Genomic DNA, 18,329 nt, shown 5'->3' on the forward strand with positions numbered 1-18,329 from the left:
TCCCCGGCTGAAAAAGTTTGCTGACCCCTGTTTTAAAGCTTTGGTTGCTACTTTTGGAACTTGGCCTTTTGCGTATACAGTGGTACCTCTGGATAAGTACTTGATCCATTCCGGGGTACCGTTCTCACCCCGAAAAGTACGTATCCGGAGTGATGCTTCCACGCATGCGCGAAGTGCCGATAGAGCACTTCTGTGCATGCGTGAAGCGTGCAGAATGCTTCTGCGCATGCGCACGCGGCAGAACCCGGAAGTAAACACTTCCGGGTCCACCACGTTCTTAAGCTGAAAATATGCAACCTGCAGCAAACGTAACCAGAGGTATGACTGTATTGGACTACTACCTGCCCGTGGCTGCTTGTCTGCAGTCTCTGGAACCCCATCTATGCCTTCCCTGGATTCATTCAGTAATCTCTAGTTCTTTGGACTGACAGCCAGTATCCCAATGCCACACACACACACACACACACACACACACACACACACACACAGGGTTGCAACTTCTGACCACTTGTGGTTATAAGCACACTGGGCCATATAATAATAATATTAATATTAATAATAATAATAATACACCAAATCATAGTTTGGACCAGGGGTCAGCAAACTTTTTCAGCAGGGGGCCGGTCCACTGTCTCTCACACCTTGTGGGGGGCCGGACTATATTCTTTTTTGGGGGGGGGGATGAACTAATTCCTATGCCCCACAAATAACCCAGAGATGCATTTTAAATAAAAGGACACATTCTACTCATGTAAAAACACTAGGCAGGCCCCACAAATAACCCAGAGATGCATTTTACATAAAAGGACACATTCTATTCATGTAAAAACATGCTGATTCCTGGACCGTCCGCGGGCCGGATTTAGAAGGCGATTGGGCTGCATTCGGCCCCCGGGGCTTAGTTTGGGTACCCCTGGTTTGGACTATTCCATTAGAGGCACAGCCACTTCTGCTGTGTTGTTAATGTGAAAAGATGAACAGGAGATACACTGGGCAATTATATGGACTTTTGTGTATACATTCTGGTGACATTATAAGCTAGATACCAACACCTCAACCAACTGTCATTTTGTTGGAAACTTATAAAACATAAGACTGTTGTTTATATAGTTGTCCTGTTGTACTGCCTGGGATGAATTACCAGTACTTTTTTGTATAACTGCAATCAGATTAAACCACTGATTCCCAAGAGAGAATGGTAATTTCTGTGCTTACTCAGCCATGGATTTATATTTTTCTGACTTGTTTTGGGGCAATCTATATATGGAGACCATTCCATTTTGCTGTTAGAGAGGAGCCACTGGAGAGGGTGTTGGTTTAATGTATCCATGTAGGTCCTACATAGCCCCTGTGTACACAGTTTACTTATTTTAATTATTTTTAACTTGGAAGGTTATGATCAGTCTATGATTTTTGGAAGTTGATTTAATTTTAGACTCTAAACCAGGCATAGGCAACCTTGGCTCTCCAGATGTTTTGGAACTACAACTCCCATGATCCCTAGCTAACAGGGCCAGTGGTCAGGGATCATGGGAGTTGTAGTTCCAAAACATCTGGAGACCCAAGGTTACCTATGCCTGCATTAGAGATTGCCTCTTCAGAGGAAGTATTTTTACAGTATTATTCTCTCAGAAGAAAATACATTTTTTTTGTTCCCCTTTGTGAAAATGCAGATTGTAGGTTGCTTCAAATACAGGAACATAGGAATATATAAAGCCATCTTATACCAAATCAGGCCATTGGTCCAGACACTACATTGATTGGTAGCAGCTCTCCAGGGTTTCAGGCAAGAACCGTTTCCCAGTCCTACCTGGAGATGGTGGGGCTTGAATGAACCTGAGACCTTTTGCCTGCGAAGTAGATGCTCTACCACAGGGGTAGGCAACCTAAGGCCCATGGGCCACAAGCGGCCCATGGGGGGGTAATTTAACCAGCCCACAAACCACCCATGAACTGAGCCGCCCGCTCGGTGAGTCCCCGCGTGCTGCGCTAAACCGGCACAGCGCGGTGTGGGGATTCACTTCCGCAGCACTGGAAATCGCGCATGTGCAGATGCTGGAAATCGCATCTGCGCAGACGCCGTAAATCGTGGGCGGGCACATTCACACACGTGTGCAATTCAGCCCACGGAGGGATCTCCGCTGGAGTGAACGAGCCCAGGTGAGGTAAACCTTGCCGAACCCTGCTCTACCAGCCCTTCCCACACGTCAGAACTGCTCTCTCTTTATCACAATAACTCCTACAGAACATGATGCTGTATGATAATCTAAATTAATGATGCTCTTGTTGTTGTTGGTTTTTTAAAAAGTGAATAGTGAACTCTCCTTCATTGGAGGTTTTTGAACAGAGGTTGGATGGCCATCTGTCAGCGATTCTTTAGTTGTGGTTCCTGCATTGCTAGGGGGGTTGGACTAGATGATGCTTTGAGTCCCTTCCAACTTTATGATTCTACTATATGTTTATTGACCATTTTTGTAACTATACTCAAATACTTTTTCAAATAAGGATTCCCTTATAATCAATGAATCTATTTTAGTGCTTTTGACTTGCCTCTGAACAGAGCAATGTGTTTGTTTTTTCTTGTTTAGCCATAAGATTCATGCTTGAAATCCTTAAACTCACTTGACCCACATGCTAAAATCCCAACAGAACTGACTCAGCTGTTCATCTTCCCCACCTAGACGACGTGTGTGGAAATGTTTGTCAGATAAAAATCTAAAAAGAGAAAACCTATGTGATCAGCAAGAAAATAAAACGCACGGTTTTGAGGTTTATGTCCACTTGCCATGTTAAAATTTACTTTCTAGAAGGATCAGTCTCCAAAAGGACATTCCAACTGTGAGTTACATGTGACAGAGCAGGAACAGGATAGGATAGTTTCTAGGCACTCTTGAGACAGTGGAGCACAGCGCTACACAGGTGGGGGAGATTAACATCAGAGAGTTATATTCTTGCGCTACCAGAATGCTCATGAAGCATTCCCAATGCCAAAGCCAAAAAGGGCAAGAGCAGGGGAAGAATAGAGCTTAAGAAAAATCATTTGCTTATTTAAAGCTTGTTTCCAAGCTCTGCAATGTTTTACTATTCTACCTGCAAAGGAGACAGTATTAAAACATTCCTATTGGAGTCAAAGGACAGGCTTCCCTCTACCCACTTTCTGCCCTCACACCATGCAACAGAGGATGGGATCTTGAATAACTCTGCAGCCAATAAACTCACCAAGTTGTATAATTCAATAAGGTATATGGAAAGGGTCCACATCTGTCAGTCCACACATGTCCACAAACTTAGAGCACATAAGCAGAAACCAGTTAAAGGACATTTTGTACAAGCAGCCAAGACTTCCAATAAAGAGGGAAAGACAGATTATCAAGATTTGTCATGTCAATTGTGCATAGCATATTCCTGCACCATAATTGCTGTTCATAACTATGTGACAGATACAGTATATAAGTACTGTATATAAATACTGAATGGCAATGCCCATCAACTTTGACTGGGGAGCGATGGTGGCGATGGCAGGTGTGAGCAGGTGGGGGCGGCAGCATGGTGGGAGGGGTGCCCTGGATTTAGCAGGGGCCCCAATGTGAGTCATGTGCATGACTGTCACACTCGGCCTTCTCTGCCTCCTCAAGTATGGGGGTGGCGGAGCTCAGCCCCGTCCCAGCAGAAATGGGGGCTCATGGGAGGGGCTGAAGACACCTCAGCCCTATAGAGTTGGCGCCTATGACTGGAGTTTAGTCCCTTAAACCCAAGGCTGGATTTGGTTTGATGAGGCCCTAAGCTACTGAAGGTAATGGGGCCCTTTATATGTCCAGCTGTCCTCTGTCAACAACAAATTGTAGCTTTTTTGTGTTGAATATATGCTATATGTTAATTTATGGACCTAATAGCCATTTGCACCTGCAGAATGTAGGCACCCTATATATAGAAATGAGCAAATCAGTGATATTTTAGGGAGCAGGCAGGGCCCATTACTAACATCTATAGGAGCCAACACAACACAACACAACACACTGTTGCTGTATGTAGGTTTTATTTTATTTGTTTTTTTATCTTATATTTTGGAAATGTACATCCAGGTGTTTTTTTTCCTTTAAACTTTTTTTGGGGCCCCCAAGAGAGTGGAGCCCTAAGCTGTAGCTTGTTTAGCCTATACATATATCCGGATTCCTCAGCCCTATAGAGTTGGCGCCTATGACTGGAGTTTCGTCCCCTAAACCCCATGCACAGGGTATATTCGGAAAGGGTTATCGTGCAGTTCGGGTGATGATGCGTGCGAAATTCCTGTCGAACTCAGTAGGGCTTAACGCCCGAGTAAGCATGGCACAGATATTTAGCCATGCGGCTCGATCCTGTGGCATGTTTACTTGCAAGTAACCTCCACTGTGCTTAACGGGGCTTATTCCCTCCCGTGCCAGTGTGGCTTTGGACATGAGCCTTCCTCAGAGAGTCGCCTGGAACTGGTCGCCGTCACCTCTCTGGGCTCTTGCTAACCCCTTTCCCCTCCCTCGCGCCGCTCAGCTATCCAGGAGCAGCCAAAAAAAGGGACTCCCCTGGCTGTGACGTGTGTTGCCATGGTGACGTCCGGACAGCGTCTCGCGGAGGGAGGGGGAGGGAAAGAAGGGATGAAAACAAACATGGCGGAGAGGAGCAAGACGACAGAAACGGGTCAGTTATTCTAGCGGCAGTCCCGGGCGGCGTGGGGTTGAGGGGGGCGGGCGAGGGAGGCGAAGGCGGGAGGAGCTGGCTGGAGTCTATGGAAGCGAGCGACGGGCGGTGGAAACAGCCCTCGTTTAGGCGGCAGGGAGGTGCGGCCTTGGCGGAGGGAACCGCCGAGGGAACTTGGGGCCCCGCTGAGGATTTGGCGGGGGACGACCTTGTGGGGGTCCAGGAGGAGCTGTGTGAGGAAGCGTTACCTGCTCAGAAGGCGAGGGAAGCGTCGCTCTCCTGGAATGCGGGGGTCGGAAGGAAGCCTGCTCATAAAGGGGATATCTGAGGGGTCAGACCCCCACTTTGATGAGGCAGAAAAGGAGGCCCCCGCTAGCCTAGGCACAAACACCTAGTTGAGAACGGAGTTTTAGGGCACAGGGAGGTTTAGGGCACATTTCACAAAGTATGAGGTAATGGTGGTGGAGAGTCGACGGGGGCCAGAAAACAGCCAGAAAAGCAATTCGGGGATCGGCTGGGATTGCAATCCTGTGCAGACGTACAGGGGAGCTGAGCAAACATGTTTAGGGTTGCTCTATCCTTCAGAAATCGCAGCCCAGTCTGGAGGAGTTTGATATGTTTAACCCCAGAGGAAAGCGTTGCTGAAGGACTTGCTCCTTACAGATGTGCATCGGATTGCAGTCGTTTTTTAAAAGGGATCATGCTGACAGTTCAAATATGTAAGAGGAAGGAGGAACTGAGAGATTAAGGTTTGCCCTCTGAAGGTAACATACTGGTGTATAATTTTATGAAAATCCTACTGATGGGGATTAAGTTGCTTGCTATCATGTAGGGTGTGAAGTTGCAAACTTTTACAGCATCAGACTAGGGCATTTTGAATGAGAAAAAGACATCTTGCTATGTTGGGTGCTGCATATAAAATGCAGAGGTGTGTGAAAATTAGTAAAAAGATGAGAGGGAGGAGAGCTGTTCTCACAAATTTGTAAATCTCATATTTTATGTAAATCTCAGATCTATTTTGCACCATCTTGGGAGCAGTGCCAAATCATACCTATGCTGACATGAATAAAATGCATTTTGACCCTCCTGAATTCTAGTTTTTCTCGAAGGCCCCACATATTTCACTAATTTACTACAGTTACATTTCTAGATGTATATTAGAATGTCAAACTGGCAGGCACTGCTGTCCTTGACATGTCTATTTAGAAATAAGTCCTGCTTTGTTCAAAAGTAAGTGTCTGCAGGACTGTACCCTAAAGAGCTTTGTTCAAATGTTACATCACTGCACATAAAAGGGATTTTCATATTTTTTTAAAAAAAATCTGAAGCAAGGGGGGAGAGTTGGGCCCTTAAAAAATTATATCGACATGTGCAGTAAATGTAGAGAGTCCCATATTTCAAGGGGATCTAATCTATGTTATCAAGATAACACTTCTTTTGTAGAGGTATTGCATTTTCCTTGCAACAGAATACAGGTCCTGTATTGCATTTTGTGTGCTGGAATTATAGAAGTTTTGCCCCAATACCATGTAAATTGTGAAAGCTGTATAGAATGCAGTTGTATGACTGTCAATGGGAACTCCTTGACTGTGTCTGGGCCATTATTGTAATGCAATTTCCCCATTTATTGCTATTATGTGCTTTTAAATAATTTCCTTCTCATTCTACTGAGGTAAACATTGCCCTACAGTGCCAATTAAGCATAGCAGTATTAACATGACACTTTGGCACTTTTTGTTGTTGCTATATATCAGGGCTATTCTCCTTCACATCTGGAGGAATGTCTTAGAATTTCATTAACTTGAAGGGGGAGGGTAGAAGTTTAGTTATCTGCAGTTTCTTTGGATTTATAAAAAAAGATTAAAGCGGAGAACACAGTCTACCTGCAGTGAGGTCATACTCCACCTCAGTTATGCAGGGATGAGTTTCATGATGCTGTCTTTTAAAAGGGACTTGGAGTACTGCTTGAAGCCTAAATTTTTGGTAGCAGCTCAGTTTATTTTATCATATGGAAGAAGATTGACATTTTGCTTGTGGAATCAAGACTTATTTATTTACCTGAAGCATTTTTAACCTGTTCTTCAGCCAAAACAGGTTCCCAGAGAGATTTACAAATATCAGTAATAAGACCGTCCCTGCACTCAGGCTTATCATCTGAATGACATGACACAAAAGGAAAGGTGTTTGGAAGGGAGGAGGAAAAAAGCAAAGTCAGGCAGAAGGTTTTGTAAGGACCACTTGAAATGGAGATAATGTGAGGAGTGGGAAAAGAATAGTTTCTGGTCCGTCAGAGCAGTGCTAATGGAGTGGACCTTTCCATTTCTTTTGCATCATGGTGAAATGTCTGCTGCTAGATGACAATTGATAGAAATAGGAGCTGGCTTGTCACCAGAGATGATGGTGGTGTGTTTTCTCTCCTCTCCACATCTGCTGCAGCCTTTATTGCAAGAATAGTGACTCTAGATGTGGTTGCACACCAACTCCCATGAGCACCAGCCAGCATAGCTAATGGTCAAGGGTGGTGGGAGTTGTAATCCAACAACACTGGGGAGCCATAGGTTCTCCATCATTTCAAGAAGATCTAAATAAGATCTTCTTGGTTTGATACCTTCTTGGGGAAGTCACCTTCTTTGTGTACTACTCTGTGTCTACTAGTGGTACTCTCCTGGACACCCTATCTCCTTATGTGATATTGTACCATGTTACCTTCCTTAGATTTTGTGTCCATGTGTTTTATAGTGTCCATGCGTTACACAGAAACACAATACTAGCTGGTATCTATATTGGAAATTGATTTTAAGTATATGCTGTTTTTATTTTAAACTAGATAGATAGATAGACACACAATTGTTTTTTAAAATTGTTTTTTACATGTCCTTTTATTTTAACTATTTTATATATGTATCTGTTTTAAATAAATATATGTAAATATGCTTTATTATAGTGTAAATTTCTTCGAAATTCCACATAGGAAGCATATAATAAAGGAAATAAATAAAATGATAGCCAGAACTAGGATTTTGGAAACTACAGTACTAGTTTAAGCACAGTGTGCAGGGATTATAGACTGGTGAGAAGAAAGGACAAAGTCTGGGTTGTTGCCTATGTTGTTGTTTAGTCGTGTCCGACTCTTCGTGACCCCATGGACCAGAGCACACCAGGCACTATTGTCTTCCACTGCCTCCTGCAGTTTGGTCAGACTCATGTTGGTAGCTTTGAGAAGACTGTCCAACCATCTCGTCTTCTGTCGTCCCCTTCTCATTGTGCCCTCAATCTTTCCCAACATCAGGGTCTTTTCCAGGGAGTCTTCTCTTCTCACGAGGTGGCCAAAGTACTGGAGCCTCAGCTTCAGGATCTGTCCTTCCAGTGAGCACTCAGGGCTGATTTCCTTAAGAATGGATAGCTTTGATCTTCTTGCAGTCCATGGGACTCTCAAGAGTCTCCTCCAGCACCATAATTCAAAAGCATCAATTCTTTGGTGATCAGCCTTCTTTATGGTCCAGTAGGGACTGACATTCTTATTTATCCCTCTCTTATTCAAAACAAAAATGGCCTCTTGTGAGGCCAGTAACAGTCTGGGGATCAAATTTTCACCAAGTAAGTAACTTTTAAAACCAACTGATTTTTGAAGTTGCAATAGGGGTAGTAACAACCATAGGAAATGTGAATTTCAAAGTAACTGACATCTGTCCTCTTGTGTGGTTATCATTTGAGATGCTTTCCAAACCTGTTGGAACTTTTCAAGCCACACATTTACCCTCCCTTATCTTAACATTTCATTGTTCCTTTGAAGTGGTAAACTCTGCTGGCTAGATTGTTTTGTCATATAAAAACAGCAAAGAGTCTTGTGGCACATTAAGGACTAACAAATTTATTAAGGCATAAGCTTTTATGGGCTGAAGTACACTTCATCAGCTGCATCAAATGTTATATTTAGTTGGTAGGTTCTGTCCACATGGGTGTAAAAAAAAAGGAACAAAAGTTGTACCACCATCTTCAAGTGATATACTGTAATATAAATTATTGAATTTGGCTATTCAACAGTGGAATCCTAAACTGGAGGGAAAGGATTTTATACTACCTGAAGATTCTATTTTATTATCAGTGGAACATTTTCTCCAACTTCTAGATAAAGCTACTGAATTCAGTTTTCTTTTGTGTATGTGTAGTTGCATGCCACCCTAATTGCTGAGTAATAAATAATAATAATAATAATAATAATAATAATAATAATAATAATAATTTATACCCTGCCCATCTGGCTGGGTTTCCCCAGCCACTCTGGGCGGCTTCCAACAAAATATTAAAATACAATGGTCTGTTAAACATTAAAAGCTGCCTTCAGATGTCTTCTAAAAGTCTGGTAGATGTTTTTTTCTCTTTGACATCCGAAGAGAGGGCATTCTACAGGGTGGGTGCCACTACCGAGAAGGCCCTTTGCCTGGTTCTCTGTAACTTGGCTTCTCGCAGTGAGGGAACCGCCAGAAGGCCCTCGGCCCTGGACCTCAGTGTCCGGGCAGAATGATGGGGGTGGAGACGCTCCTTCAGGTATACAAGATTCCAGGGGTTCTTGGCCCTTACCCAGGGTTTGTGTTTCCTTTTGGAAATGCGGCACAGCAGGGACCGTGGGTTTTTATGATACATGGTTTATTACACCTTAAGCCTGTGATGGAGGTGTTCACATCATTAACACCCCAAATGGGTCTTATTTCTTCCTTAGTCACAGCATGGCTTACTCTCTGTGCTTGCTGTTTTGCTTCTGGCCCACATCACTGCAAACTCAGCTCTAAACTCTACCTTTTGTCCTTCTCACTAACTTCAGGCTGGGGGAGCATCCCCACCCATTTGCTGTCTCTCATGGAGCTCCTTTCCTTTGTTTCCCTTGTTGGCTCATCCCCCAGGCAGTCACCTCATGAGGAAGCTAACTTGGCATGTATTTTAACACTTGCTGGATCCAGGGGTTCATGAAGCTGGCCTAACTTGATTAGTTTTTAACACTTGCTGGGTCCAGGGATTAGAAGGGTCTAGCACATAAGCATAGGGTTTTTGTTAGGTTTTTTTTAATAAAAAAAAACATGGGTAAAGATAGCACCAAAGCGGTGACATTACGAGGGGCATGCTTGGGTTGGGAGGCTGGCTTCTGCTTGTGGGGGGTGGGGTAGAACCTCAGTTAACTGAGTACTTTCAATGCTTTTCAATAACTTTTGTGGGTCAGGGGAGGGGGAAGATGCCCTGCTGCCCTCCCTTGGTTATGCCCATCATCTGGTACCCACAAACTCATAGCAATACACCCACCCACAAACCCACAACCACCCGTTTGTATATTTACCTGCCAACTGAGAACAGCATTACATGCATCCGATAAAGTGGGCTCTGATCCACAAAAGTATATGCCATAATATTTATTCTTTCATGTGAACTAACAAAATTGTTGTTGTGGCTACACTAATGCAGTTAGCCTGCTGGAAGTAATGTTATAAAGGAATCTAAACTGGATAATGCTTTGTACCTACTGTTAACATTTTAAGGTTGAGATCATATTCATTGTACATGAGAGTAAGTTAAATTGACCTCTGGGATTTACTTCTGCTTGTATTGTTATCATTTGCTGATATTAAACAACATACAGTATTAAATTAGCTGAGGGCAAATACTAAATTCCTTCTTCCCTTGAATCCCTTCTCTTGAAAATATGACTATGAAAAAAAGAAGTAAGTGAACCTTCTTGCTGCTGGAAAGCAGGCCCTTACAGTTCACCCAAAGGGAATATGGTCATTTACAGAAATAAAATCTCCCACCCTTGAGTTAGATGTGGGATGGTTCAGAAGTCCTGCCCAGAGAAAATAACCTCTTCAACCATCTCCTCAATAGCCTTTTCTTTCCACTTTACAAGGATAGGTAGTCTACACAGGATTGGTGCTAGGTCTTTACCTCTGAGGCACAATCTGGAGGGATTGTGTTGGGTCAGACCCTGTAAAAAAAATATGAAGGGTTAACTTACTCAGAGGAACAGTTATGTGACATCATTACAACAACTGGCCCTTGAAACAGTTTCATTCATATTGCTAAAGAACACAGTGTTTCAAGCTCTGTTCCTGAATACCATGCAGACTTAAGCACTTCTCAGTGTTTTCAGTAAAGTACATTTTAGGATAATTTGCCCTGTCTTTTTGCTATTTTAAACCGCTTTTCTTTTCCAAAGATTAAGGAAAAAGACTGGCGATTGCAGACTTTGGCAAGAGTAATAGTTTAGCAATAGCAGTTCTTTCTGATTTAGTCCTATTAAAGTCTACTTTGCTGTACACTCTCTATAGAAGGAAATGTTACATTCTTTTTCAAATTAGACTACTGTAGTTTGGATCTTTCTTTTACAGAAAAGTGCAGAGATGTTATAATATGTATGAACTAGTCAAAATAAAACACAAAAGACCAATTTCTCAAGTGATTTCATTAAAGAGGTGATAGGATTGTTTCAAAGAAACCATGCATTATATTTAACTAACTTGGTTAAACAAAAACTAACAGATATCAAAGTCTTTCTAAATTCTAATTTGAAGAGGATATAAAAGTAATCAGTTTCAGAAGTATTGCAAGTAATTGTGCTACACTTTTGCTTTTACTGATGTAGAAAAATAATTTTTGGTAGAGCAATTGATATTGGCACCTGTGCATCAGGTTTGGTATTTGAGAGCAAGCAAGTAGGAAAATAACCACAGTTTTCTTAAAGGAAATGCTGTCCTTTCCATAGATATGAATTCCCAGATAATTTGCCTGGGTTTAGGGATGCTTTCAGCCTTGTCTTCATTTGGAGTTAGTTGTGCTAGCAAAGTGGAGCTAATGCATTAGAAATCCTGCTCTGTTTGTTTCTACTTTGTTTATTTATTTATTTTTACAAACAACTGCTATGCATGCACTCTTTGCTGCAGCTTTCAGTTCCTTCATGTTTTATTACTGCTGTGCACACATGTATTGATAAAATATTGTGTGATTGTGTATATGATTAAACTAAGATTCTATTTGTATAGTGTTTTACCTATGCACATGTGCACATGGAGCATTTGTGAAACATTAGAGGAATGAATTACGTAATCCTCTAATTTTTAACCAAAAGTGTATGTGTTTATTTTAAATTAACAGTTGATTTCCCTACATAATTGAATATAAATGTAACCATATATTTACACGATAAAAGCAGTGTGTCAAATTAACCCAATATATGCTTTTATGAAATCAACATTCCCAGTTAGGACTCTGAATCATTTGAGAATGTGAGATCTTGATTACAAAGGGAGAAGAAAATAGTAGTTAATGCAAGTAAGCAGAGGGCTGCATGCTCTAGCCATAGGATGGCTGACCAGCAGATGGAAAAAGAGGTCTCCCATGGCCCTACTTATTTGACCATGATTGGAATTTTAGCAATTTTAGGCAGATATGGATGAGCCCTATGTGTATTATTCCATTATCTGTTCATTTGGTTAGAACAAAATTCATAGGATTCCAGCATAGGGGTGCACAAATGCTTGGATCCATTCCCTATTACAGTACACTAGCTACCATCAGCAAGTCCATTGAAGCTACTGTGCATGGCAACTGCATTTTAAAGCCCATTGTAGAAGCTCTGTTTTAATGTTTGTGTACCACCTTAGCTAGTGCACAATTCATTGGTTGAATTTGCTGGCCATCTAATCTGGGAGATGGTGATCAGGTTACCACAGTGTCTTGCTGTGGAAAATGTTTATAATATATGATGTGACTGTCTCTTTAGGGAAAGCTCTGAACTTCATGCTCTGCAGTGGAACTGTGGGTCTATTCTAAATAATAATTAGCCTCACACACGTTGATAGAGTCCTATGCAAAATACAGTATCTAATAAGGCCTTGTTTTTAGACCACCTGTTATTGGGGGGTATTGAAGCAAGGTAATTGCCATTGCCAGATCATTAGCTCCTGAAATCTCATTGCTACTGGGAAATGCTGTTTATCAGACACTATTATAGAATATACTTGGAAAACATCATAGCATATGAGTGAGTATTATGTTTCATCACCTGTACAAACTATTAAAATTACAAAGGAAGATAATCTCTGTGTTCTATTTTGGTATCAAGTTTACAATAATATCTAATTAACTTATTTTTATTCCAACAGGTAGTGACATAGGAATAGATGACATTATCACAGGAAACTTAAACAAGTGCACCGCTGTTCCACCAGGGTATTTTGGACAACCAAAAAAGGGACATCTCATATTTGATGCCTGCTTTGAGAGTGGTAAGTAGAATGTTATTTATAAAACAATATGATGTTGCAGACATCTATGAGCTTGTCATCTTAGACCACAAAACGTTTATAAACAGTTATAACCAAGAATGTTATACTTGGTGAATTGATTTTAATTAGTTTATTCTTTTGGATGTTGCAAATGTATACATCATGTGTTGAATGTTGCTTCAACATGCATAGACAGAATTGTATTGCTGTGGACATAATCTAGAGATTTAGAACACTGATGAATTATTTTGGCCACTGACATCATCATTTCATTTCTATTATACTTTTCTCTATATGTTACACTTAGACCATGACAAAATTCCAAGAGAATAAATACATCAGCAATGCACTGCTATCCTTCATACCTCCATGTATATACAATTTAAAATAGTTTCATAATCACAAATAATACAATAATCTCAAAATAATTCTTTCATAATTCATTACTAACAGGAAGAAAGTGAGATGCCATGTCACCCAGTAGGTTGTAGCAGCAGAGCAAATCCTTTTAAAGACCTGCAGAAAAGGATGTGTCAATCCTTAGTCCTAGATGTTGGCAGGAACAAGATAAAATTGGTTTTGTCCAGAATGGTTTTGTCCAGTCTTTTCTATAGAAATATTCACAGGACAAGGAACATAGTTCATGCTTTGTAAACAGAAAGTCCTAGGTTCAATTCTTGATATTGTTGGTTTAAAAGCGTATCTGAAGAAGTGTGCATGCACACGAAAGCTCATACCAAAATTAAAACTTAGTTGGTCTTTAATGTGCTGCTGGAAGGAATTTTTTTATTTTGTTTCGACTACGTCAGACCAACACGGCTACCTACCTGTAACTTGGTTTAAAAGATCAGAAGTGAAAGCTCTTTCCAGTTGCAGTACTCACTAGTGGTCTAGAATGGCAAGTATAGTACGTATAGGGCAGATTTCTATGTCCAGAGCGAGTAGTATAGTTGACTGTTCTTCAGCTCTCTAGGTGTTACAGTGGCATCTTGGGTTACAGATGCTTCAGGTTAAAGACGCTTCAGGTCACAGACTCCACTAACCCAGAAATACTACCTCAGGTTAAGAACTTTGCTTTAGGATGAGAACAGAAATTGTGCAGTGGTGGCGCGGCGGCAGCGGGAGGCCCCATTAGCTAAAGTAGTACCTCAGGTTAAGAACAGTTTCAGGTTAAGAACGGACCTCCAGAACGAATTAAGTTCTTAACCCAAGGTACCACTGTATTTTGCAGGGTGCTTTCCATTTTGACTTCAGTTGACATCTTTGAGAGATATATGACTAAAATGTTTTGCAACTCTGAACACTTTTACTAATAATGTTTTACTTGTGAGGTAGAGGTTTCCTGAAATTATTTTTCTGACATTTAGTTTATTTCTTCCAGAAAACTCTTGCAGTTTCTAAAGTGGAATGTTGTCTCTTTGCCCTATTTGAACATAATGGATTGGGGGTCATAAATAAGTATTGGTTAGGTCATAAGTTTTAGTTTTGATACTTCTGCTCAGAACAGAGTGCTTTCATAATTCTCCGTAATGATGTTGAAAATAGTTGGCCTTTGTAAAGGTTCATTCCCCCCCCAGCTTGTTAACTTTAAAATGGTAAGTAACCTTCAGTCATCTTCTAACTTGTATTTATCTGTTTTATCTATATAATAGTAAAGTGATAAACAATGCTGCACATTTAAACAAGTTAATACAGCTAGGTACTGGTATAATCTCTAGAATATGACCTATCTTTTGTTGGGCAGTACACATGACAAAGTTAACTAGCTATATTTTTGTTTTGAAAGCAATTATAATAGAAGCAAAGAATCTGAGGGACCAACAACAGCAAGTAAATGTTCAAAGTGCACCCTTTCCTCACCCATTGTGCTCGACAAAAATGTTATCCCCTCCCCTCTTTGTACTTGCTCTAGATATCATTTGGTTCCTATCCTTTTTGAGAAGTAGCATTCTGTTACATGTGTTTGCATGCAATTTTAGTTAGTATTAGAACTGTGGATTCTAGAACTGTGGGGTGTCTCTTGTTCATAGCCTTGAACTCACTAGGTGTCTCTAGACAGCTCAAGCACAGCCTTACCACCCAGCATATGCAGAATTATTGCAGCTGTTTGATGAGCATTTATATAAATTATCCTGAGCACTCAGAAATACTGTATAAACATCAAATGTTGTTTGAAAGTTTCATGCGGGTTCTAGCCTCCATATCTTGGTGGGCAACGCTTGAAAAATAGTTTTGGACAAAATTGGTTATTTAGGTCGGAATAACTGCATAGACTTTTCTATGTATATAATAATACACACACACATGAAAAACAAGCTTATTGTGGGTAGCGTCACATCATTTTGAGTGTGTCCTAATGATAATCATTTTTAGCTTAAAATGTTACATCAATGCCTTTGATAGATATCCTTATGTTGAAGAAATTGTTATGATGGTTCACAAATATTGCAAACGCTACTCAAGGAAATTGTTTTATAACTACTTTTTTTGTAGCATCTCATCCTGTTTCCAGATACCTGATGTTATACTATTTCAGGGTAAGATAGAACTTACACTGTTATTATATAATCTCACTTTGTGTGTATCATAGAATCATAAAATTGTAGAGTTGGAAGGAATCCTGAGGGTCATCTAGTCCAACCTCCTGCAATGCAGGAATCTTAACTAAAGTATCCATGGCAGATGGACATCCGACCATCTAAACTAGATATTTGTCATAGCCTGGTTCAATAAAATTTGAGACCAATGAAATTTTAAGGAGATTCCAACTAAACATTAGGAAAAACCTTCTGACAGTAAGAGCTGTTCAAGAGTGGAATGGGCTACCTCAGAAGGTGGTGGACATTCCTGCGTTGGAGGTTTCAAAACAGAGTTTGGATGACCATTTGCCAGGGATCTTCATCTTTGATTCCTGCATTTCAGGGGGTTGGATTATATGGCCCTTGGTGTTCCTAAGTAATTCTCTAAGTGAAAACATGAGCCCCTCATGTAAGCTCCATGAAGAAACACACGTTTTGCATCAAGAAATCCATAACACACTTCACTTGAAAATATATACAATCACAGAAATAAATGTGCATGTGCAGTTACTGTTACTTTATTTGGACAATTTATATTCTACTTATAGTTAAACTCTTAAGTGGTTTGTGTGTATATTGATGGTGAATATTACAATAAATATAGCAGTGTTTATTTTGAATTGTTCATGTTCATTTGGACTGTGTAATATATTTGTGCCTATGTATAGCATAATAGATACAGTGGAAGCTAATTAAAAAACTGGAAATGGCGAAGGAAATATAAAGATTGGTTGTGACTCAGTCTTCATTCAATTTTAGTAACTACCTGAAAGATAATAATATGCTATTAAAATCACTGCTCATAAGTATTTTATGAGACATATTCTGGCAACACTTGTGTAGGAATAAAAAGGGGGAAGAATAATGCTTTTATTTTAAAATTCCTAGATAATGAAAACATTTGTTCAGGAAATGGTTTTTGAAAAAAAATGAATACTTTATAACCTTTTTGATATGTTAAACCATTTTCTGTTCTCTTGAAATTGCTATTTAAACATTATTTGTATCATCACAATCAGACCAGAGCACTGAATTTATTTACTCATATTTTTTAATAATAAAAGCAATAGACCTTTCCTTCCCCCTAACTGTCCCCACAGGGGTGTAAGAAGGGCTACCTTGCCACGAGAGCAGGGGAGAAGAAGCAATGAGACAGCTTTTTCTTAACATGCAAGAATGATACATGCTCTGGTTATGTCCCACTTGGACTCTTGCAATGCACACTGTGGGGCTTCCTTTGAAGGTGACTCAGAAACTACAACTAATACAGAATGCGACTGCCAGAGTGGCCACTGGGAGTGGCCTCCAGGACCATAAAACACGGGTCCTAAAATATCTGCATTGGCTCCCAGTATGTTTCAGAGCACAATTCAGTGTTCATGCTGACCTTTAAAGCCCTAACAGGTAATACCCGCCCCACAGAATCAATCACATGATGTGGCACATGCACATCATTCAAATGGCAGTGCCCATGAACTTGGGGGTGCGTTTGGCCCCCTCAAATATATTATTGCAAGGGCCGAAGGGACCTTGTCCCCTAGGAGTTGGCTGCTGTGCCTGAAGGAGCATCTTCACGTCCTTTGTTCAGCCCGCACATTGAGATCTAGCTCCAAGGACCTTCTGGTGGTTCCCTCACTGTGCGAATTGAAGTTACAGGGAACCAGGCAGAGGGCCTTCTTGGTAGTGGCGCCCACCCTGTGGAATGCTGTCCCATCAGTTGTCAAACTGATTAAAAAAAACTACACAACTTTCTGAAGACATCTGAAGGCAGCCTTTTATCAGGAAAATTAAAATGTTTGATGTGTTTTTATATTATGTTGGAAACCATTCAGAGTGTTGGGGCAACCCAGACAGATGGGTGGGGAATAAGCAATACATTATTATTATTATTATTATTATTATTATTATTATTATTATTATTATTTCTATTGTGGGTGATTCTTTTTTAAAAATGATGCTGGTTGTTGTAATAATTTTATGTAATAAACCATTTTGTGATGTCTACCTGAAAAGTGCGATAGGAATTCTTCAAGTAATGAATAATAGAAAAGCATACAAAACCATTAAAAGGCTGTACATAACAATCATTAAAATGACTGGCTACTCAAGTAAATTTTTAAAAAGCCACCTAGACCTATCAACATAAAAAGCTTTTAAAAGATATTTGAAAATCAAAAGTGGGTAATTGGGACCCATTCCATGACTTAGCTATCTGCAGTCTACAGATACAGTTTGGGCAGGTTTCATGAAATAAACAATGGTCCATATTTTCTATTTCTTTAATTTATATTGGTTAGAGAACCTATTTAGGAAGATTTGCTGCTGCAAAATCAGCAATTTTACTCTATTTCAAGATGAACATGCTCTATAATGAGACTCAGAGGGAAATAATTTATTAACATCTTTCCTGATAAGCTCAAAATTCATTTGAATACAAAATGTTACCTTTGAAGCATAATATTCCACTGGTTAAGCACATAAAATTCCTCTGATTAGGCACATAACTCTTCACGTTTGCCTTTATTGATTCTGTTCAGTAGTCTAATTGCATTCTAGGTTTAGCCTTTACCATGCTAATTTTGATTTAGGGTTTGTATTTCTTAAAAACAAACTGGGTGCACACCATCTATTATAGCTGCATGGTCTTGCTAAAGCTAGTGGGAACTTTGAGATCAACTATAATGACACAAAGTGGAGGTAAATTACTACAATATATAAAGGTTTTTTTTTAATATGGTAGCATTTTGCAACAGATTAATAGTCTGAATTGCACCTAGGAAGAATTATTTGTTTTCTGTGGTGTCTGGTG

General features: G+C 40.3%; 1 protein-coding gene across 2 annotated transcripts in view; it reads left to right on the plus strand.

Moving 5' to 3' along the window:
- Window positions 1-4,591: 4,591 nt before the first annotated feature.
- BEND5 (BEN domain containing 5) overlaps window positions 4,592-18,329 on the plus strand; it is a 730,611-nt gene continuing 716,873 nt past the window's right edge. The window contains exons 1-2 of one of the 2 annotated variants that reach the window (XM_060276914.1): window positions 4,592-4,671; window positions 12,819-12,941. In XM_060276914.1, coding sequence (XP_060132897.1) covers window positions 4,629-4,671; window positions 12,819-12,941 — 166 coding nt within the window. In that variant the 5' untranslated portion in view covers window positions 4,592-4,628. The remainder of the gene's footprint in view (window positions 4,672-12,818; window positions 12,942-18,329) is intronic. The other variant, XM_035121552.2, reaches the window with a different exon arrangement.

This window comes from Zootoca vivipara, chromosome 7, assembly GCF_963506605.1.
Source record: "Zootoca vivipara chromosome 7, rZooViv1.1, whole genome shotgun sequence".
NCBI classification, from domain to species: Eukaryota; Metazoa; Chordata; class Lepidosauria; order Squamata; family Lacertidae; genus Zootoca; species Zootoca vivipara.